The sequence below is a fragment of the Lineus longissimus genome, chromosome 5, assembly GCF_910592395.1.
Source record: "Lineus longissimus chromosome 5, tnLinLong1.2, whole genome shotgun sequence".
Classification (NCBI taxonomy): domain Eukaryota; kingdom Metazoa; phylum Nemertea; class Pilidiophora; order Heteronemertea; family Lineidae; genus Lineus; species Lineus longissimus.
This window is the reverse complement of record NC_088312.1, coordinates 17902824-17925577: the sequence shown is the minus strand read 5'-3', so window position 1 is coordinate 17925577 and position 22754 is coordinate 17902824. Positions and strand designations below refer to the sequence as shown.

General features: G+C 43.2%; 2 protein-coding genes across 10 annotated transcripts in view; one reads left to right on the top strand and one right to left on the bottom strand.

The window, feature by feature from the left end:
• LOC135487615 (glutamate receptor ionotropic, kainate 2-like) overlaps window positions 1–22754 on the top strand; it is a 223255-nt gene that overhangs the window by 70595 nt on the left and 129906 nt on the right. For all 9 annotated transcript variants that reach the window (XR_010446880.1, XR_010446879.1, XM_064771577.1 and 6 more), the window contains exon 3: window positions 949–1203. Coding sequence is in view for 7 of the 9 variants with exons in the window: in XM_064771577.1 (XP_064627647.1) it covers window positions 949–1203 (255 nt within the window). In the remaining 2 variants the exon portion in view is untranslated. The remainder of the gene's footprint in view (window positions 1–948; window positions 1204–22754) is intronic.
• LOC135487673 (uncharacterized) lies at window positions 4071–12398 on the bottom strand. Its single transcript, XM_064771710.1, has 6 exons — window positions 12112–12398; window positions 6790–9817; window positions 6256–6384; window positions 5770–5924; window positions 5332–5434; window positions 4071–4894 (listed from the first exon to the last, which is right to left on the bottom strand). The coding sequence occupies exons 1-6, from the start codon at window positions 12396–12398 to the stop codon at window positions 4637–4639; spliced, it is 3960 nt and encodes a 1319-aa protein (XP_064627780.1). The 3' UTR covers window positions 4071–4636.

Here is a 22754-nt window from a genome sequence, read left to right as displayed (position 1 = left end):
AGAAATAGCCGAGATGACCAAATGTTTTCACATCAAATAAAGAAACTAGATGCATTTGGCGATCTGCTGTTGGTAATGTCATTCCCAAATCATTCATTTTGAACCGATTTAGGCCCGTTTGAATATAGCACAAATCTTGCCAATTTTTTGCTCAATTCTTTTAACCATTTTCAGGATCCAAGTGGTGTCAAAGGTGGTGCCACCTATCGGTGCATTTATGAATGAAATGCAATGAAAAGGCCGTAGACTTCTTCTCTGGATTCATACGAACCCAGAAATGTATAGGTTATTGTGTCTGTGATGTATGATTTGGCCTCAGAGACAATACCACCAATGAATATTCATAGGTTGGAGGGTCCAGGCCTATCAATTAGACGAGTGCATGTTTTTAACTACATGTATCAAGTACATATTTGGAGAGGTTTTGAAAAAATATTTGCTGTGGCAAGTCTACAGATATAAATAAATTGTTTGGTAAAAAATGAATTTTGAATTTTGACCACCTGGCCATAGGGGGTGTCATTTAAATTTGGAGTGAAAATGGCCGAAATGGGTAAAACTGTCCACTGTCAACTGTCCAAAAATGTCCGTGGTCAACTACCAGTTTAAATCGCACCAGTTACTCCAAAGACTAACCCGTATATCATATCCGAATTTCAGTTTCACAACCCCACGCGGTATTTGGTATTTGATGGCGGGCATTTGAAATAACTGGAAATGGCTTGGAAAATCAATGGTGGTCTTGTCTCCATTCTCAGCAGGAACTGAAAGACTACCTCGTGTCGGTTGCAGGGGGCCTATATGATGCGGCCGTTGACACTGTCCTCCGCCATGTGTAGTGCAACCCTCAGCCTCGACTGTGAGTCGGGGTGGAAGTGGGATGAGTGTGCAAATTGTCTACTATACGCTCTTTATAGAAATTAAAGTTATTTCAACTCTTCTTTTCAGCCTGCCAACAAGTCAACTTAGGTGTAGCAGCTTTATTCGGACCTCAACAATCGCATCTAGCAGGGCATATCAATTCCATGTGCAACGCTATGGATATACCACATCTAGAAGCCAGATTAGAAACAAGAACTGATAGCCCTCCATTATTTTCCGTGAATCTTTACCCAGACGTCGACTTTCTTACAAAAGCTTACATAGATGTTGTCAAAAGTTTTGACTGGAAGAAAATTCTAGTTTTATATTCAGATGACTACGGTAAGTATCGTATCTGTTCAGCCCAATACATGTACATGTACATGTACATGTACATGTACATGTACATGTATTTGTTTACCCTGCTGACACATTTTTTCTTTATTCTCATAGTTGGGTAGTGTCTACCATTTTACTGAAGTTATTCTCTTTCGCACACCATCGGGTTGTTCAGAGGGAAAAATAACTGCCACTCTTTCACAGGCGGCCCAGGGGTTTTATTTTTGATTAATTTCTTTCGTCGGCGCGGAGGCGAGTGAGGGTGCATGCATATAGCCAGTGGAGTGTCAAGTTATTCAAACAATCTATAATTCTTCAATAAAACTTGGTTTTATGGCTGATAAACTAAGTTTATTTGAAAGAAATTTTTTTGTTAAACAACCTATATTTTCTCCTTATAAACCAGGTTGTTTGAAAAAATATTAGTTTATCTGTAAAAAAAACGATATTCTTTCCTAATAACGTAAGTTTTTTTTCCATAAACCTATATTTTGTGATAAAAATACTGGTTTTTCAACACAAAATCTGTATCTCATCACCTAAAATGTTAGTTTTCGCACCGAAATGTACATTATTCAATAAAACTTGGTTAATTAGGAGAAAATATACGGAAAACTCCCACTTACCTCATCGTTTCATGGGCCAAATTTTCTGAGTCCGATTTTTCCCGATTTCTGTAGCGGGAATGTGTAGTCATTTGAATGCTGATGAATTTAACAGGACGTAATAGCTATGTTACCGGTGTGACAGCGGATATAGTCCCCCTGGAGTCATAGTCCGGTAGCATTGTATTTGACCAATTAAGCAGCATGATCTATTGTACCGCTAACCCTAACCAAAACATTCAGCAATGCGGGCTATTGTTACACGGACTATCAGCCCTAGGACTACTATCCCTTGCACACCGGCATATCCCGAATGTGTCACAACTTGCTAAGTCGTACTGCCACTATTATTGTCATAGGTTCGATTTTGTGCCTTTGAAAGTAGGATGACCATAACCATTTTAATGAGCGTTTATTATGCTCATTAGGTCGTTTGCAATAATTTTCTATTGAACGGTGGTGTGGCCGCTTCTATATGGCATGTCCATTGCGCAGATCATGTTCAGGAACGCAATGAATTTCAATAGTTGTATCATGTAGTCTTGACTGCTGGCCCTATGACTCACTAAGTTTTTCCTGAAGGGAAATTCGTAAAGAACAATAAAGAAAGTCCTTAAAATTAGATGCAATTTAATTGATATGAGGACTTTCTTTATTGCACTTCTTTTAGTTTGGCATTTGGTAGAATCAACATTACAAAACGAACAACACCGATTGAATCGCGATTGATTGTAATGCATTTCTACATTGTGCATGTCAATTCCGTCATCATCTTCAGGCTCTTACAAAAACCCTAAACCGTATACATCGTCCTCTTTCTCGATTAACAAGTCATTAACATTAATCTCTACGTTTTCTGCAACTAAACGACTGACACGCCAAGCTATCCGTATAGCTTCGGACTCGATGCGCTTCCTTGCGAGGCCAACCATTCGTAAAAGACCAAAACTCGCATCAGACCTAGTATTCTCATCCGTGCTGTCTACTCTCCGCAAAGCAAAACTGACGGAAACCTGTCTTTGGTAAACTCAGGTAAATTGATGAACATCAATATATAATAGGCCGGGTCTATTTGGCGAGCCGCTCGCCGAACAGGCATCTTTTTTTCTCCTGTTTGGAGAGCCGGGCTTGCCAAATAGTCTATTTGGCGAGCCGCTCGCCGAACAGGCATCTTTTTTTGTCCTGTTTGGAGAGCCGGGCTTGCCAAACAGAGAAAAATTTCTTTCCTGTTTGGCAAGCCGATGAATAAACCACGCCTACTCATGAATATGCATAATAGCGTATTGATCTGATAATAGTCTGTTAATGCGGTTTTTCCTTTAGAGTAACCAAATTCCTCTGAAGCGAAATGACGGCATTGGCACTCGATTGCCGAGTGCGTACGTTCGATCATTGAAGTTTTGTGCATAATCTGAAAACCCTTTTGTGCATAATCTGAAAATACTGACAGATACACCCGGTCTCAGATAACCGAATGGCCCCGGTGTCAGCAACCTCGTCCCCAGGGATTCTCGCGTCATTTTACATTGGGATTTCTGCTCATGTGTTACACTGGGTACGAGGTTACAGTGTAATTTCGAAATTTTAAAGGTACTATAGGCAGCAGCAAGGAAGGCAAGTTACACTACAGCACACATCTCCTGTCTCATATTATGCACTGCTGCAGTCATCGGTTCATCCTTTTTGAAGACAGGCTATGTCAACTTCAATCATGAAGTTTAAAGTTGGCACACATTTCATTATGAAGAAGCCATGCACACTTTATGGTGCATTCATTGACACTGGACTTGAAAGTGGGCTTCATCTTCAAAAGGCATCTTTCCGTCAATCAACACAGCAAGGCAAAGTGTCTGATAGAGATTTTCCGAGTGAAGGAAGGCATTTCCATTGTAATGGTGGGAATAGGTCAGTTTTAGAAGAAGTGAAGAGTCGGGCGAGTCATAAACGACAAGATTAGATTCAAATAAAAGGAATAAACTCTTTATTTATAAAGCTAAACAGCAAATTTCTACGATAAACATATTATTCCAAAAAATTGTATGAAAAGTGATATATATGAACTGAATATGAACAACATTAGAGATGCACAAAGAAATTTTCCAATTTTCAGTACCCTCCCCACCTTGTGCATGCAAGGCACAGATTACCACAAAAACACCATCACTTTATACTGGCGTGTGCATTAAATGGTAGAACCAGCAAAGTATTCTAACCTGAATGTCTTATAGTAGAGCCAGCAAAAAATTCTGATCTAAATGTCTCATAATAGCTTTTATTCTATTTATACATGTTGGGCATATTGAAAGACAAATGAGCATTTAAATCACATCCCCAGACCACCTATGCATGCTCTCTAATCATAATTTATGTATTAAAACTAAAATATGGCACGATCATTAAGTGTCTGTTGAGAGAGAATGTGAACTACTCCTGTCAACAACTGATGCCTCTCTCCAAGATCATCTCACAGCAATCACATGTCGAACTTCAGATAAATCAAATTAAAATTGCTTCTCCCCTCCATGTGACCAACTTTATGTGGTTGACTGTAAGTCTAATATCATAGAACTGCAACTATTTCAACTCCTCACTCCTGACTACAGACATCGATGAAAACTTATGTTGGAACTAGGTCTGATGGTCATACATGAAAACAACAGTACAACAGTAGATTAAAACAATTACTGACACAAGTGGACAGCAGTACATACATCTTCAGCTGAACATCTTCAGCAGCTGCAATTTCAAGTTGTTACGCACGCCAGACCACAAGACATGTTCTTGAAAATTTATGAAAGGTGCTATTAAAGTAAAAGTATCTAAAACATCATTTAAATACAATACAAACAACAGAATATCTCTGGCCTCTGCTCCATTTCACAGCAGGATAGGTGGCACCAGCGATCACATTCAATGCACTGCACTAGATCCTTGTTGTCCTCCATCTTACAGAAGGGAAGGTCGCATTTCTGGTTGACGTCTTCCACACCATCCTTGAGCAATCTACCAACTATGTATTGGCGATACATCCTGGCATGGAACTGGCGCATAACAGATGGTACCACATCCAGCAAAATAGCCTCTACATTCTGCAATGAATGAAAAATATTCTTTTGTTGGATGGATGGAAAGAGGAAAGACAATATCCAAAATGCTGTCAGTTTTAGCAGTGCCAGTGCTTAGATATTCTACCATGAACTATTCCTTGCTACAACTATAATGAGTCATCCCCATGCTCCTCCCCTTGCATGTATAGTCATGCCCATGCTTCCTTGGTACAACTAAATTAAGTCAACTCAATGTTACAACTTCAATGCGTCATCCCCATGTTCCTCCCCTTGCATTCATATTCATTCCCATGCTTCCTTGCTAGAACTTCAATTAGTCATCCCCATGCTCCTCCCCTTGCATGCATAATCACTCCAATGCTTCCTTGCTACTATGAGTTATCCCCTTTCATTCATGATCATTCCTGTGCTACAGTGTGTCATGCACATGCTCCAATGATCGATGTTTTTGAACATACCATCAGAAGAAAGACTCCACAGCTGCTGCCGTCTTCTTGCTCGCTGCATTCATACAATTTGGATTTCCATGGTCTGGTATCACCCCGGGCATGCATGAAGTTTCTGAAACAAAATATATTACTGCTCAAACTTCGCCAATTATTTCAATCAGTGCTTTCAAGACATTCCTTTTTAAAATGCATAAGTTCAAATCAGTTTATTGTGGTTTGGCCAGCAAACCACCTCATCCTAATATACATGTAACCTTTGATACTAATTTAAAAAAGACGAGCCTTGATGACAAACATTTTGTTGTGTTTTAAAGGATCAAGATCAACACGCGACCTGTACTGCAACTTCAATTGTTTACCGTACATCTTAATAAATATGGTGTAGTGATACTGACTGAAATTCAAAACACCACACCAGCTGCAAACAGACTGTACATGTAAGCTTACCTCCAACCAGACAAGAATATCTCGACACGGCTGCCAGGCCAATGAATTGAATTCAAAATTCCAATTGATGACTGCTGAAGGTTAGCCACTAGCACGATCCAGTGGTTATTGGTACAAATTGGAACAAATACCCAGGTGAACTTTTCCACATCAACCTGCAAAAGAACAATGTGCAATACTGTGACACATAACTGATACCTGCTCGATATCGACAAAATAATATTTTTGAAAGATGGCCACCAAGAGCTTGAAAGGCAGAAAGTAATAGTTGGTCAAAGTGCAATAATTTTTTGCATGTTAGGTCATGTTGTCATAAGAAGACATACACAACAAGTTTAAAGCTGCTTGACTCAACGCTGAGCAAATGTGCAACCATTGTTGACCGATGGAGGACAGATAGCAGACAAGATGTGATCAAGTTCGAAATGCAGAGCTCTAGGTTCACACTACACGTACACGTACATTAAAATGTACATTAATACTCACATTTTTGAAAATCCACGTGTTGTCATTCTTCTCCCATTTTGATGCCAGGAAGGATGGCAAGACGAGTGCAGTGTTTTGGATCTTTGAATTTGCCTGTCTCGACAGCACAGAAAGGAAAGCACTCACAACCTGAAATTCAAACAATACTATTTGATTATACCAGCCACTTATAGCATAAAATCAAAAACAAGTTTTCATGTTATTGTGCAATACAATTTTGGACAAAAATGATCTCATGCTCCTCGCCTCGCATACATCATCTAATGTTCAACTCTAGAGCAGCACAGTCTGGGATATACATGTATGCCCTCGTTAACACTTCGTTTTTTAGTATCTTTTTAAAAACAATTTTACTTAGAGACTTTTACTTTTGCAGGCATCATTTTGTTATTCATGTCATCCATTGAGTACTGCTTTTGATTGTATCTGCTGTAACAAAAGTCTGTTCCCTGTTTTTCTCTCCAAACTCTCTCTAGAGAGAAGCTGTATAACCTCAGAACAAATTTTTTAAAAGAATACTATAACATGTCTTACATTATCATTTAACATCCCGTCAGGTTGAAGCAGAGTCTTGAATTCTGTGTCTCTTAACGTGTTGTTACCAATGGCCAGCTTCACTGTTTCATCAACACCCTCCTCTGCCCTTTTAACATACTGTTCGCCGTCTTTCAGGTGGTGAGGTATACCATGTAGTGTTGCAATAATAGCTGACGGCAACACTTGCAGCGAATATGCCTTGGCTAACACACTACACACAAGCATGAGGTAATCTCCACTTCCCTGCTTAAAAGAAACAAATCTCGACTTCCATTTATTCGATAGGCAAAGATAACTTGCGATGTCTTCCATTTCTGTTTCGAAGATACGTGATGACTCCAAAAAGAAAGAGTGCACTGGGTCATTAAGACATAGCACAAATCTGTCCATACTGTTGCGGGCTCTTTTCATGTTAAAATATTCTTCCTTCAATGTTTCAAAGCAGTGCTCAAGTTCTCCATCTGGAAGGTCGTCCAAATAACCCTGCAGAGCGTACTTGATCACCTCTCTCAAATCTTCCCCAGGTCCGATGTCATCTTCCAAATCATCAAGAGTTGACAAGTCTATCAGCACATCGGTCTTGATCTTGTCATCTACATGTATCTTCTTGGCTCCCTTCTTCTTGGTCGAATCTGTCTTGTCCTTGATCTTGTCAGCTCGCTTGGCTTTCTTATTCTGGCTTCGCGCTTGACTTTGTTTTCGTTTATTCTCGATTTTCTTTGGAATTCCTGTTACTGATTGTGTTTTCCCTTTAGGCCGCCCACGAACCTTTGGTTTTTCAACTAGGTGTATTTGCTCTAACAAGGACTTAAATTCAGCCACTGAAACTGAGGTTGAAAATGTCTGTTCTGCAAGCCTTGGAGTAGAAGCCAGATCAGGAAGCAGTTTTTCACCTAAAATGTCCTTCATGGAGTCCAAATGGGCATTCACGGGCAGATTACTGGTAACCTGGGTACTTGATGCTGATCCTAAACACGGTGAAAAACAAGCGTTTCCTTGTTTCTCACTTGGGGCACGACTCCGTACATTTGTATCAATATCTAACTGTGAATCACTGTAACATTCTCCGTAGTACGACAGATCATCTGGCATACTAGTATCTCTCAGGCTCTTATCTGGCTGCACAGAAGACTTGCTTGGATCGACATCGTTGTTGTTGAGATCATGATGACATGTTAAATCCTCAGGGCAAAGCGTGTCTTCTTCAGAAATTTCAGGCACACAAGACATACCAGTATGAACTTCAGCAACAGACATGAGTGAGTTTGTGAGCTGTGGATCACAAGACGGACCTGCATTAACATCGAGAATGTCAACTTCCTTCCCACCTAAAACACAAGCTTTGAAGTCTTTGAGGTTTGAAATGTATCCATTGAAGACATCTTGTCCATGTTCACAAATTACTGAAGCTATTTCTTTGCAAACACCTAAGGCTTCCCTGTACTTTTGACACCTGTTTAATGTCTTCTTCGTTTTGCTGGCGGTAGCCTGGACGGTTAACACGACATTGTCGTGCATTGTTGCAGGAACAGGAAGCGGGACAGTGGCAACTGATGCAGTCTGATATTCTTTCCTCCATCGTCGCGATACAAGATCTGGAATGAACAGTTCAGTACTTTCAACCTTCCGAACAAAGAAAATGTGTCGACAGGGCAAACCATGATTCTTGAAAAAGTGACAACTACATGTTTTCATGTCGCTACAAACACTGAAGACACTTCCTCCACTTGCAGACTGCACAGCATAGCCATTTCCTTTCAAGGGCGTAGATTTAAAGGTAGTATGCATTCTCCTCATGCCTTTTAGCTCCACAACAATTTTCTCTGCTGCAAATGGTGAACACGTCTCGTATATAGCATGACCTTCGGCTGACAGCTCAGTGGCATCATAGGAAATGGAGCAAGACCCAATATTAGTCTTATGTTTGATCTGGCCTTTTTTGGTTTCTGAAAGCTGTACCAATTCATGGATACATTCTGCCAGAGTTTTTGAGCTATTCAAATTCATCTTCAATTTCTGATGAAAGGACTCTAGACGATTAGTCGTTTTGTTACCAAGGTTCATTGTCCTCTTTCGCCAGCAAAAACACCACATTTCTTTGCATTCGTCCCAATTTTTGGCAAACTTTGTAAGGAATGTCTCTGGGGCTAGTTCCTTCAGTTGATCGTAAAGTTTATCATACTGAGTTTCTTCACTACAAAAAGCCATGTTTTCTAATACTTTCCGTACGCCTTCTTTAGTTGCAACGGGAATGTCTTTTGTGGCCCTTTGGAAACATCTCAGCACATGAAATAAGCACAGATGGATTGTGGCACCGGGAAAGAATTTCTTGATCGTATTCACTTCTTTTAAGTCCTTGTCAATGACCACACACGTTGTTTTGTCAAGCATTCCCTCTGGCAACGACTGCTTGAACAAATCAAAACAATGATCAATATTTTCCTGATCTTCTGCAGACACCAGGAAATGTGCTGCAGGGATACTGTGACCAAGTCCATCCTCGACCATCAACGTGAACAGTGGCATTTTATGTTCATTTACCCTGTACGTAGCATCGAGGAAACACACTTCCGGAAACTTTATGAACGAATCCCTCATCACAGGCATTTGAATGAAAATCGCTTCAACTAGGCCCACCTCACTTATCTTCAAACGGATGAATGCATCTGGAAACTGCTCAAGGATGGCTTCTAGTTCTGTAACAAGTAGGTTCAGCTTTGAACCACTGTCTGAGTTGTCCATTCGGATCTTTGACTTGAGATTTAAGATATCCTTAGCTGTAAATTCTTTTCCAGATATCTCAATCAGTTTATCTCGGAAAACCCCTGCAGGCACTTTTAGGTTGTACATGACACGACAAACAGCTTTCAGCTTATCGTCCACTTCACGATTTACAGGGTAGTGCATGTAAATGTCACTGCTTACAGCGTGGTTGTGGGTATCATTCAAGGTTTTTATCACAAGACGGCTTGAATTGCGATCCGCAGTCGCAAAGATTGCGGCCGGGCAGCCAAGCTTGTAGGTCCTGAAAAGAGAAAGATGAATAATATGATGAGAAAATGCCAACGCTGTGTATGCAACACAAAGACAGACTGGGCAAATCTTTTATCCAAATCAAATTGTCAGGATCCCAGACTGAGACGAAGAAGTACGGGATGATGAGCCTTCATGCAAAGGAAGGAGCATGGCTGGGGATGACTCAGTCAGTGACAGTGTAGTTATAGAGAAAGGAAGCATGGCGATTTTTCTGCATGCAAGGGGAAGAGCATGGGGATGACTCAGCACTGTAGTCGTAGTGCAGGAAGCATTGGGGCGATCCTGCAAGTAAAGAGTTTCATAGCAAAACGCTCAAGCACCTTTTTTAACATTTTGGACTTAACCATGCCACGGCATTGCCCATAGGATGTTTGATCCTCCAAATTTTAGACTAGAGCATTCGGGTCAACCAACAGTTAAACTTTTGGAAGTGACTACTTGGCAAGCCCGGCTTACCAAACAGCGATTTTTTCTTGTCCTGAATGGAGAGCCGAACTCATTGATATTAAAGTAAAGTCTCCAGCTCGCCAAACAGGGTAGATTTTTTACCTGTTTGGCAAGCCCGGCTGGCCGAACAGGGTGGCTTTTAAGTGCTGTTTGGCAAGCGGCTCTCCAAACAATACAAAAAAAGATGGCTGTTCGGCGAGCGGCTTGCCAAATAGACCCGGCCTAAACTTTTATGACAGAAAACATCCAAAATTTTCTATAATACATTTTCAGTTAGATTCCAAACTTTGAAGCCATTTTTCTCAAAATGGCCGAAAAGGGTTATCACATTTGCGATGAAACTCTTCAAGTGCAAGGGGAGGAGCAATGGGATGACTCTAGTTGTAGCAAGGAAGTATGGAAATAATTTCTGCAAGGGGAGAAGCATGGGGATGATTAATTGGTCATAGCAAAGAAGCATGTGTATGAGTTGCTGGCTGCATGCAATTGCAAAGGGAGGAGCATTGGGATTATTCATAGTTTTTGCAAGAAAGCATGGGGATAATCAAGATTATCCCCATGCTTTCATGCTTTGCACGCATGCAAGGTCATGAAGGTGAGCAGGATGACTTACAGGCCTTTCAGTTGCATACATGTAGTTTCTACACCGTTATATGGTGTAGGAGGCGCCACATGTCCCCAAATTAGCCAAAAAGATGTCCCCAAATTAGCCAAAAAATTTCCCCAAATTAGCATAGAAATATTTCTTTTGAATTTTTAGAAGTATCTGACCCCCATCAAATGTTCAATTCTGCTCTTTTCCCCAAAAATTACTGCCCAAAACCCCAAACATGCCAAAGTATGTCTTTTTCTGATAAAAACGTCAATTTCCGATTCAGGACTTTGACATGGATTCCATATCAAAGAATGTACTTTAGACTAAACTGATGTTTACCTGGAGACAAGAATCTAGCAAGGGGGTGGCCGCAACTGGCCCATTGCTTAATTGCCGGTTCAAATCTCGCCCAAGGCAACACTCACTGGTAGTCTCTTTCATTGTCTTCGCTTCGTATACTCTTTTAAAGTAAGTTTTTACAAGTCCAAAAGGAAATGTGCCCTTTGGCAATTCAGGGGGGGGGGGGGCGGCCAATTTACGGTCAGTTTATTCAAAGGTAGTTCTAAATCTTAATGCCAAATTTACGAAATCTTTACAACATGGGGGGGGGGGTGTGGGGGACCTTGGCCATGCCTTGAATATGCCCCTCATCTCATCTACATCAGAGGGTAAAATTCCCTATAGTGTTGACTTATGCAATGGATGAACCGTTGCCATTGCTCCCGGGCAATTGATGAACCGTTGGGTTGAGCCCAGTTGGGGAAAAAATAGTTAGGCCAACCCCCCCCCCCGGCGCCCGGCAAGCATGCCCGGCAATATGGACATGATGGATAGGCCCCCAAGCGCAGCCCAGCCAACTGTGTGTGTACTGACTGCAGTGTTTCCGCCATAGGGGGGGATGGGGAGTTGCCGTACCCTTAGTCGTCTACTCACTGCATTGTCATCATTGTATGTACTGTCAAAGCATGCCGAGCCAAGTATACGGAACAGCAACCTGGCCACAGGATCACAGCCACATGAGTGACACTTTCCCACGTACAAATCGTATGCCCCATGCATGCAAGGCCTATCATTGCTGCCTTCTCATGTACTGTGCAGTGACAGCTGTGTGTAGGCAGGCATATGCACACAATCATGGTTTTGTTTGGCCAATGCCCAAGGCCACGGTCAGAGGAAAAAAGGATGGATGATTACTATCTGACTTGCACGTTAATACGATATCATTCATGGATTCAACTTACGTTTGATGTGGCCTTTGTCCCGTACTGGAAGTTTTGTGATTCCCGCCATGTTTGCAGCACCAACGTACATACGCATATTTCAGCCTCGGGTCATATCTGTCCTCGTCGGTTTTGAGGCGAGCGTTGGCGGCCTGAGTGGTCCTCGAGCTTTTTCTCACGAAAACAGTCAAGCTTGTCTCTTTATATTTATCAAGAGCTTTCTCCATATCTTCAAAAGAGCCATACGAAGCCCCCACGCGCAACTTTTCTACTGACGAAATCGGCAACGGTGGCGAGGGTTCCGCCATTTTTTCCCTTCTCCCTTTCCAGCCTCACTTACTTGAGCCTCTCCAGCGCATTACTAACTTATGAATATTAATGAGCCCTTGGGCATTTATAAATATTAATGAGTTCGGCTCTCCATTCAGGACAAAAAAAAGTCGCTGTTTGGCAAGCCGGGCTTGCCAAATAGTCACTTCCTATATAATATTATCACATCCCACATGGTAATGCGCGCGTACATAAAAAGACTGGTAGCACTACACGTAATACCCATATTAGCCCACGACATTATGGCTGTTCTTTTAAAACCACCCGCCCACTTCTAGGAATGACCAAATGTGAACTTTGAAAATTTTAGGCCTGTACGAAACGATGTGGTGAGTGTGAGTTTCCCGTAGGTTGTTTTAAAAAAAACAATATTTCGTTCAAATAAACTAAGTTTATCAGCCATTAAACCAAGTTTTATTGAAGAAATATAGGTTGTTTGAATAACTTGTGGTCACTCCGCTTGCCCTGGGCGTGCACCCACGTGGCGGGAAAGGTCTTTTGCGCCAGGACTTGCGCGTACTAGAAATAACGAACAACGATACTCTGTTTGCTCGTATTGTCGTGGTAGTCTCCGTCGTCATGGCGTCTCGTACGGTACTGGTAGTTTCTCTGCTTCTTGTTATGATGCTGCTTTCTGTGTTCCCTATGCGGCTGCTATGGATCTGTGGCCGATATCCTTGTCGTTGGCACCTCGCCAATACTCGCGTTGCCCACCTGGTTGCGCTGCACGGAGACGCGACGGGCAGGAGTCACGAAAAGCCCGAATCATTATCCCTTTAAGGCACAAATCCGAATTAAGGACGATTTTCGTATCAGCACTTTGGACGGTAACCTTGAACGAACGGTACGACTGTTTTGTACAGAGAACATGCGGTGACGTGTTTAGTTGATAAAGCTAAGATTTCCTATCATAGATCAAAGATCGCAGAATCTCGTGACAGGGACCTATTCAAGGTTGTGGATCGGTTGATAGGAAAATCGCCCACTGATGCTCTTCCAGAGCATCAGGATTTAGAAGATCTGGCTGAGCAGTTCAGCAGCTTCTTCATCGGGAAGGTTAGCAAGATCCGTGAGAACATGGATGCTTCTACAGAGGAAGCCATCATGGACAATTCGAATGATGATGCAGGTAATTATACCCGCATTCGAAATATTCACACCTGTGACTGTAGATCACATTCGTAAACTTATCACGTCGCTCCCAGCAAAGGGGGGCAGCCATGACCCCATTCCAACATGGTTGCTGAAGAGCTGTTTGGAATCTCTCCTCCCAGCCATTACCCTGATCGTTAACAAGTCGCTCGAGAGTGGCCATGTTCCATCATCACTTAAATTTGCCCAAGTAAGAAGCCATCACTCGACAAAAACATTCTTGCCAACTACCGACCGGTTTCAAATCTTTCGTTTATCTCTAAATTGATCGAGCGTGTTGTGGCATCGCAACTGAAAGAGCATATGTCCACCTACGAGTTGTTTGACACTAATCAGTCAGCATATCGGCAGTGTCACAGTACTGAAACTGTGATGCTCAATGTTACAGATGACATTCTCACTGGTCTTGATAGTGGTAAGGAGGTGGTCCTTGTTCTATTGGACCTATCAGCCGCTTTTGATACGGTTGGCCAGCAGATACTCATTCGTAGGCTCCAGGAAAGACTTTATCTAGATGGGACTGTCTTGGAGTGGTTTTCATCATATCTCCATGGACGGAGGTTGTCTGTGACTGTTGAAGGCAGAGGTTCCGTTCCTGTTCCTCTTAGATATGGCGTACCGCAGGGCTCCGTTCTTGGGCCCATTCTCTTCACGGTCTACACCCTGCCACTGGGAGACATCATGCGTCAATGGGAAGTCCCGTTCCAACTATATGCTGATGATAACCAGCTTCTTGGCTTTATGAAGTGCGGCGAGGGTGTTGAGCGTGACGAGGTTGTGTCCAGGATGGAGTCTTGCATAGCACATGTTAGAGATTGGAATGCCCCAAAGACAGATATGATGAACATTGTGAGTCGGAGGAGGGTCGGATCGGTGCAGGTAGTAACTGTTGATGGAGTATGGATCCTAAATCGGGCAGTGTGCGAGATCTTGGTGTCTGGTTGGATGAGGGTATGGACATGCAAACCCAGGTGCAGAAAGTCTGTACGGCAGCCAACTATGGCTTGTATAAGATTGGCCGGGTCAGACGGTACCTAAACCAGTCGTGCACTGGGAGGCTTGTCCATGCCTTTGTGACCTCCAGACTTGATTCCAATAATGCCTTGCTTTTTGGGCTGCCGGCCAAGACACTTGCGCCTCTTCAGCTGGTGCAAAACAGGGCTGCGAGGCTTATAAAGAGGACGTACAGGCGTGACCATATCACGCCTGTACTCAAGGAACTTCACTGGCTGCCAATTAAGTCCCGGATCGTGTTCAAGGTGCTGCTCCATTGTTTCAAGGTGCTTCGTGGACTAGCCCCTGGCTACTTAAATCTCCCACTTGCAGAGGCCACTCACCACACGAGGTCGTTAGTATCCTTTGTCAAGTTGCTGCCAAAACGAACTGGGACCTCGTTTGGCGACAGGGCTTTCTCTGCCTGCGCTCCATCTCTTCGGAATCAACTCCCATCTCAAATTCAGGATGCTTCAGATGTCCTTAAATTCAAATGTCAGTTAAAGACCTGGCTGTACGCGAGGCACTTTGAGGGGGCAGCGCCTTGAGCAAGATTTGTTCGGTGGAAAGGCGCCCCACACAAATTTTATAATGTTATGTAATGTAATGTAATGTAACATGTCAATCACATGTCAATCACATGTCAATCACATGCCTGGCACGCTTCGCGCTGATTTGGGTCAACATGGCCCACACTCCTTCTGTGCGGATGGATTTAGTGTGAGCGTGCTAGCGGTCCGTTTTGTGCTAGCTGACTTTGTCTCACTCAGTGATTTTGCCTTGCTCCGGCCTTCCCTGCACCTGAGCCGTTTGGTCTGTTGGGGCGGTAGGGTGAACTCCGAGGCTGGTATATCCACATCCGCCTCCGTGGAGACAACAGTTGAGTCCGAGTCATTATCACTATCAGATGATGTATCGGCTGGGATAAATAACGTCCTCAGTTTCATACTCCTGCCTGGAGTTTATGACGGCAGGTGTAGCGCTAGGCACTTCTGTGCCCTCCTCGGTGACCGGCTGTTCACAAAGGGATTTCGCCACCTCCCTGAGTGACACGTTTCCCTTCTTCACAATGCACAAGTCCTTCTCGACCTGGTCCAGACGTTTAGTTAGCTTGCTGACCACTTTCGATATGTTTGACAGTGCCGTTGCGTCACTCCCATTGTCTTTACCTCGTGGTGCCTTTTTTATCGTTATATTAAGTGTCAGTCCATGATACCACCATGCAGAGGGTGGCAAGGTGGGGGTCAACCGTTTTTAACGAGATTAGGTATGCAAGATCCTTCCACTAAGACATCATTACACAGCAATTGATGACTCTCAAAAATCACTAGCAACCGAGTTAGGGGCAGGCCTAGTTAGGGGGCTTGTTTTAGCTTTTTTCCCCCTATTTTTTGTGTATTTTTGGGTCAATGTTGGGCACTCCTGCAGAGACTAAAAAAAATAGCTGGATTTTCCCCCTTTGTATGATGGAAGTATTTGATGAGATCTTCCATTCTGCAACAGGTCATTGAGTAACACTTCATACTTTGGTCGTGCTAGGCCTAGTAATTATGCATACCTAGGGGCAGTGCTTAGGAAGAGCTCTCTATCGACGCTCATATCTCCAACACTGCAGGTCTTTGAATGCTGTGGCTTGCACATGATAAAGGTAATGATACCTACTTTCAAAATCAGAAATAAAATTTCCGGCCGCTTTTACTGTTTTCCCAGGATAAACCAAGGAAAAAGTGCTATTTTCCACCAAAATGACACTCATTGGCTAGTGCTGCCACCTTGTGTACACTTGATGAATTATAAAATAAATGCATAATGAACACATAATTTATGCTTGGTGCTGGCCATGAGGATTAGTAGTTACTGTCAACCACCATGATCACCCCCCCCCCCATGCCTAGGACTACTAACCTATTTTAACTTATTTAAGTAGGCCTACCGGTAAATAACTCCACTTGCATTTTTCCCCCAAAAAAAGAACAAGCTCATCACTACAAATTTGCCCTTGATGAAAGCCCTTTGGGGAATTGGGCCCCATAGGTCCTGAAATGCTGATTTGAATTTCAAATAACATTTCGGCCTTGGCCTACCTGATGGCAACGTAATTGAATAAGCTACATGTAGGCCTTCTTACAGTCCGAAAACCTTAAGAAACCCCCCTGTTGGTGAGGATGCTAATGTTGACCCATTCATTAGCCTGTGTCATGCTGCCAGAGCATGTTGTAAGGGTTGGACCCCCCCCCCCCATGGCTAAGGCACCTGAAGGGCATGTGGTATGACCTACTAATACATCTTTATCAACCCATGCAGGGATCATCCTGTTCCTAAGAACCTTGCAGAAGTGCTCATTTCACATACTAGTAACACCTTCCATTGCTAAGGAGCCAATTGACCAAAGGTGCAGTTCCTACTGTAATTACTATTTGATGAGGACAACCCTGCAGTTGGCTGCACCGTAAGAGTACTGCTATTGGAAGTTTTTAGCTCCTTGGTTGGCGCTGAAATGTTCTCCTGGAGTTGCTCTAGCATTGGCTAAATTGTACATATACATGTACTGGAATGGAGAAGTTTTTCATGAACTGAGTTACGGTACTGTCCAGTCCCTTAGGAGAGATCACAACTTTCCACATGCTACACTTGTACCTGTCTGCAGAGGACAGTGCTGCCACTTAAGAAGGGACACTTTTTTTTTTACAAATGGGTGATTTATTTACAAGCTAATATAATGATACATAGAAAAAAGGCTATTTTGCAGACAATAGCCAAACCACTACTAACCACTACTAGGGAGGGACCAATACTAGTAACACCTCATTTACGGTACTACATGTCAGGCCCAAGTGCAGGATAGTATCAGGAGAGAGTCCCACTTTCCAGTAGCAGGCTTGGTTGTTCAAAACTGACATTAGCGCTACTAAGTATACTGACATTAAAAATCTATCTTGGCATTTACAATTGTTTACTGAAAGCCAAAGTTCAAATTTATCCCAAGATATCACTATAAAATCATTTTTTAACCAAGCCCCGCATTTTACCTGATGAACCATCCGATAGATATACTAGAACATCAAATCTGGATGTCCTTCATATTGCAGGTTATGTAAGTCAAGGGAGACAAAAACACAGCATGTAACAGTTTTAGGAAATTCACCATGTATTTTTTTTAGAAAAAGAGAGATGTATTGCAGAATGCGAACAATGCATTTGCAATCAATGGCGTGGAAAATCTCAGGTCAAGCCTGATGAATGTACATCCAATAAAGTCGTACCCTTTCATTCTAAATCAAGAATTCTTGATGTGTAGCTGACAACTTTCACTGGGCTAATTCTGCCCAGTCATGACTCAAAGACCAACATTTCAGAAAATCTGTCTCCACCCTCTTATCATTTCTCTCTCCCAGCTCAAGAGTGCTTGACCAGCAGTCCTTATGATACTGTTGCAACAACATTACCCATCAAATTTGCCCTTCTGTCCCGTCTGCTGGGTTTTCTAAGGCGTCGGCTGGTTGAACAGAGGAAGAGGCAACAGCGGACTGAAAAAAGATATTGATGGAGAATCAGGTTTGGCTTAGAATCCCTCATTGCCAAGGAGATGGGAGCCAGAATGGCATCAAGGTTTTCAGCTTAGTCCCTCCTCTCTCATCAGTGACCTTCTTACATGCAAGTCAGTCGCTGCAGGCAGAATTAACCAATATTCACTTTGGCTTGCCCCGAATCTTCTCCCCTTTTTTTTCATTCAACTCACCTCTGTATCCATGGGTGCTGGTTCTACTTCTCGTTCTACATTTGCCACAGATACTCGATGTTTAGCCTCACATCCTTTACACAGAGCTGAAAAGGCACCAGATTATGGGGGTAATGATAATATGATGTGCAATATAATAGTGTGAGGACATGATGATGATGATAGACTTGTTTTGATAATGCGACCGGCCATGCTGATTTTGTACGGCAGTGAAGCATCACCTCCAGTGGCACTGGCAGGGAATCATAACTGGGACTTCCTGATCACCAAGCCAAGGCTCCAATCAACTTTCTAGGAAGAACACAAGTGAAGTGGTAAATCGTTATCACTCAGTTGGTTTTGCACCAAAGTTAGGTTTAGTCAGAGTGGGTATCATTACAGGCCTACTGCTTCTTTTCTACTTCAGTGATTTTGAGACTGATCCCTTACCTGAGCCAACTGGGACAAAAACTCCCCACTTGATGTATATTTCCCGAGACATCACTCGATGAACTGAACCACCATCTTTTCTGGGCTTCCGACTTGTTTTAGAGGGTTGATGAAGTGGGTGCTGGCATCTCCTTTGCTGATTCCATGATAAACTCAACTTGTATCGGTGGTTCGGGCATATTGTGGTGTCCAGAACTGGAGAACTCATATCAAACACGCCATCACAAAGGGTAACCGGAAAAACGCCGACCGACCGACCGACCGACCGACCGACTGACCTGCCAACCTACCGTCATATGCAGTATCCCTTTCGCTTCTCTATAGCACATGTATCTGTGTAGTGCCCAGCGCAATGGACATGATGGAGTCCGACGTGTCGGACAGCAGCAGGTCATGTGAAATGAAATTGTAAACAAGCGCACGTGCGCTGTTCAAATGACAACAAATGCATATTGCGCGTTGCAGTTCATGCATTGCATCGGTCGAGACACTCGAGTAGAAAAACTACAGTGCATAGAATAGGCCCAAATCATGTTTTTATATCCACCGACCATGTAGACAAAGCATATCTTTAGAGTATCGTTATCAGTTCCTTACCGCGTGGGCTCGGTTTCCCGGTATAATTGACTGGAGATGCTGCTGTCAGACACGTCGGACTCCATCACGTCCATTGCGCTGGGCACTACACAGATACAGTGCTATAGAAAGCGAAAGGGATACTGCATATGACGGTTGGTTCGCAGATCAGTCGGTCAGTCGGTCGGTCGGTCGGTCGGCGTTTTTCCGGTTACCATCACAAAGTGCTATGAGCTCCCATTCACTTTTGACTTGACTGGCTTTCCTGGAGGACATCCAACGCATCAAATGGGAGTGCACGTCCTTCTTACATTGTTTCAAGGGGATCACACTCTTGTCATTGGGGTATGAAGCGTCAGTACCACACTCGATATCCTTGGATATGACAGCAAATCCACATTTCAACTGTGATTTTTCAGGTTCCATTTTCAATTGACTATCACACAATGTACACGTGCATGTACACAATGCATTGTAACTGTAACTGTTGTGGTTGTTGTCGTTGCTGGTGATCGTTTCCGCCAAGACCGCTAAGCCTCCACAGGGGATATAAAGGCCTCTAGGTTGTTTGAGGGAGTGTGTGGGAGGGGCAAGGGAGAGGGGGGTTCCCTAACATCTAAAAATGTAATTTTATTTGGAAAGCATGTGTATTTCGTCAGTTTTCTGAGGGAATGGGCAAAAAATGGGCACCAGTGAGAAGGGCGCGACTCGACCCCCTCTCACCGGAAAACCGTAAGGGCGGCCGGATTTTTTTCTTTTGCAAATTAAAAAACAGCATTCTGACTTCCTTACCTGGAAGTGGCATCACCTAAAAAACTGCAGTGTTGGAGCTAAAGGAGAGTTAAAATTGCCTTTTTACTGAAATTTGAGATTGCATTGTTTTTGGGACGTACTGTACCTGTCATTAAAATGTACCTGGGGCAAAACAAAAGGCATGAAAAGGTAGCTCAGATCATGTACTTTCAATTTCAATAGGCGGTGTTTAGTGATAATTCTGTTTGATGCACGAAAATTGACAAAAGACTTAGCCTATTTTGAGGGATAATGCATGTTTTTTTAAAAGGAAAATGAGTAGGAAATGGTTAACAGCCGTACCCCAAAACTGTGGGGTTATTTTCGAAACCAATCCACCAGCCTTCATAGTACCCAAGGACAGGTCTGTGGTAGAAATTACAACTAGATCTGTTGACCCCCCACCTTGCCACCATTTGCATGATCCTGCATGGTGGTATCATGGACTGACACTTAACAGCACAGTACCCAATAATATGAATGATGACCGACACCAGCTTTTGTTTTGCTTGCCTATTTACACTTCGTTTGTCCTTGAATTCTGGGAACAAAACGGAGATACCGTTACAAAGTTTCTTGTGAATCGTTGTTAACGCTTCATTATCCAGTTCTCCCAAAGATCTAGGATGTCCTGCTGTGCGTATACTGGTAAACGTTCCCTAATGACTCGACAAAGAAAATGCCCACGTTCTCCGTTAAGATTTCACGATTATCCCGTAACTGCTTAATAATCCCTACAAACAAGAGTTCATAAGACTAAGAATTTGGAAATGTTTTTTTCAAAAGGGTGGGTAAAGTTTCCTGAACTCACATGCTAAATGTTATGGACTCATTGTAAAGATTTTAACAAGACGAATTCAATTCAATTCAATTCAAATAAGACTTATATAGCGCAATTATCCAATAACGTATGATTGCTCGGCTGCGCTTTGAAAACAAAGTCACCATAATCTCGACTTCAGCACCTTTTTGAATGTGCTCACAGTTGGAGCATTTCGCACATTCATGTCTAGTCTGTTCCAGAGTTGTGTAGCATACACCACAAAACTTCTGCCACCATATGATGCCAGGCGGTACCTGGGTACTTGGAGCAAACCTAGGTTCTGGGACCTCAGGGATCGGCTGGGTTCATACAGTGGCACAATATCTGATAGATAGCATGGGGCAAGGTCAGCTTTGCACTTAAACAAAAGGAGTGACACCTTGAAGTCAATTCTTTGAGGAATAGGAAGCCAGTGTAGCCTCCTAAGCACGCGTGTAATGTGCTGGTCACCACGAGTTCGAGTTATTATCCTGGCTGCATGATTTTGTGTAAGCTGGAGTTTGTGCATTAGGTTCTTGGTAATGCCGGCAAGGAGGCTGTTGCAATAATCCAGTCTTGTTAACACAAGGGATTGGATCAGGAGTTTAGCTGCACTTTCGGTAAGACAATTGCGTATCCGGCCAATGTTCCGAAGATGGTACGTTGCAGATTTTACAACAGTATTCACTTGATTTTCCATTTGACATTGTTTGATCGAAAAGAACTCCCAGGTTTCTCACTGGTCCTGTTGTCACTTGGACGTCAATCCCCGCTACTGAGAGGGACTCTATATTGAGACGGTTCAAAGCTTGTTGAGAGCCAAACAACTTGAGTTCAGTTTTCGTTGGGTTCCCCTTGAGCATGTTCTTGGCTAACCAGTCCTGAATCTTGAGCAGGCAATCCTCTAACTGAACAATTTTCTGCTGTGCTTGCCCTATTGGCAATGCAACATAGACTTGAGTGTCGTCAGCGAAGTGAAGCCATGACGTGGGGTAGAGAAACTGTCAATCAGGTCGCCAAGTGGTAGGATATAGATAAGGAAAAGAATAGGCCCAAGTACTGGGCCCTGTGGGACACCATAGCGCAGCGTACGAGGAGCAGATCTGCTTCCATTGATCACGATATGTATCCAAGTGAGAGGTATGACCTGAACCAGTTTAGCGCAGTTCCGTCGATGCCCAGCCTAGTCCTCATCCTCATCAGGAGAATATCGTGGTCGACAGTGTCGAAGGTGGCACTCAAATCAAGGAGTATCAGGAACGCTGCACCATGCTTGTCTACCATGAGCCGAATGTCATTTTGGACCCGCAGCAACGCTGTTTCAGTGCTGTGGAATGCCTTGTATGCCGATTGAAATGTGTCATGGAGGCTGTTTTCGTCCATGTATTTGATGAGCTGACTCGCAACCACTCGCTCAAGGACCTTAGAGATGAAGGGTAGGTTGCTAACAGGACGATAATTCTGCAGAACCTCAGGATCGAGCGAGGGCTTCTTTAGTAGTGGGGTTACAAGTGCAACTTTCAGTGTCTCTGGAACTGTCCCATCTCTAAGCGAAGCATTGATGATGTCTGTTAGGATGGGGAGTAGTTCATGGGTTGCTCCTTTGACCAGCCACGTTGGAAGCGGATCAAGCTGACAGGATTAACATGGAGATTTGCCGATAATGTGTGCAATGTCTTCACCGGAGGCAGGCTCGAAGGCTGTCAATGAGCTACACCGGCCCACACCGGTTGCAGACTCGCCTCCACTCGGATCTTGAACTGACATGTCAGATCTGATCTTCCCCACTTTGTCCTCAAAGAATTCAGCAAATTTATTTGCGAGTTCTTTTGAGTCCGAATGACATGGGAG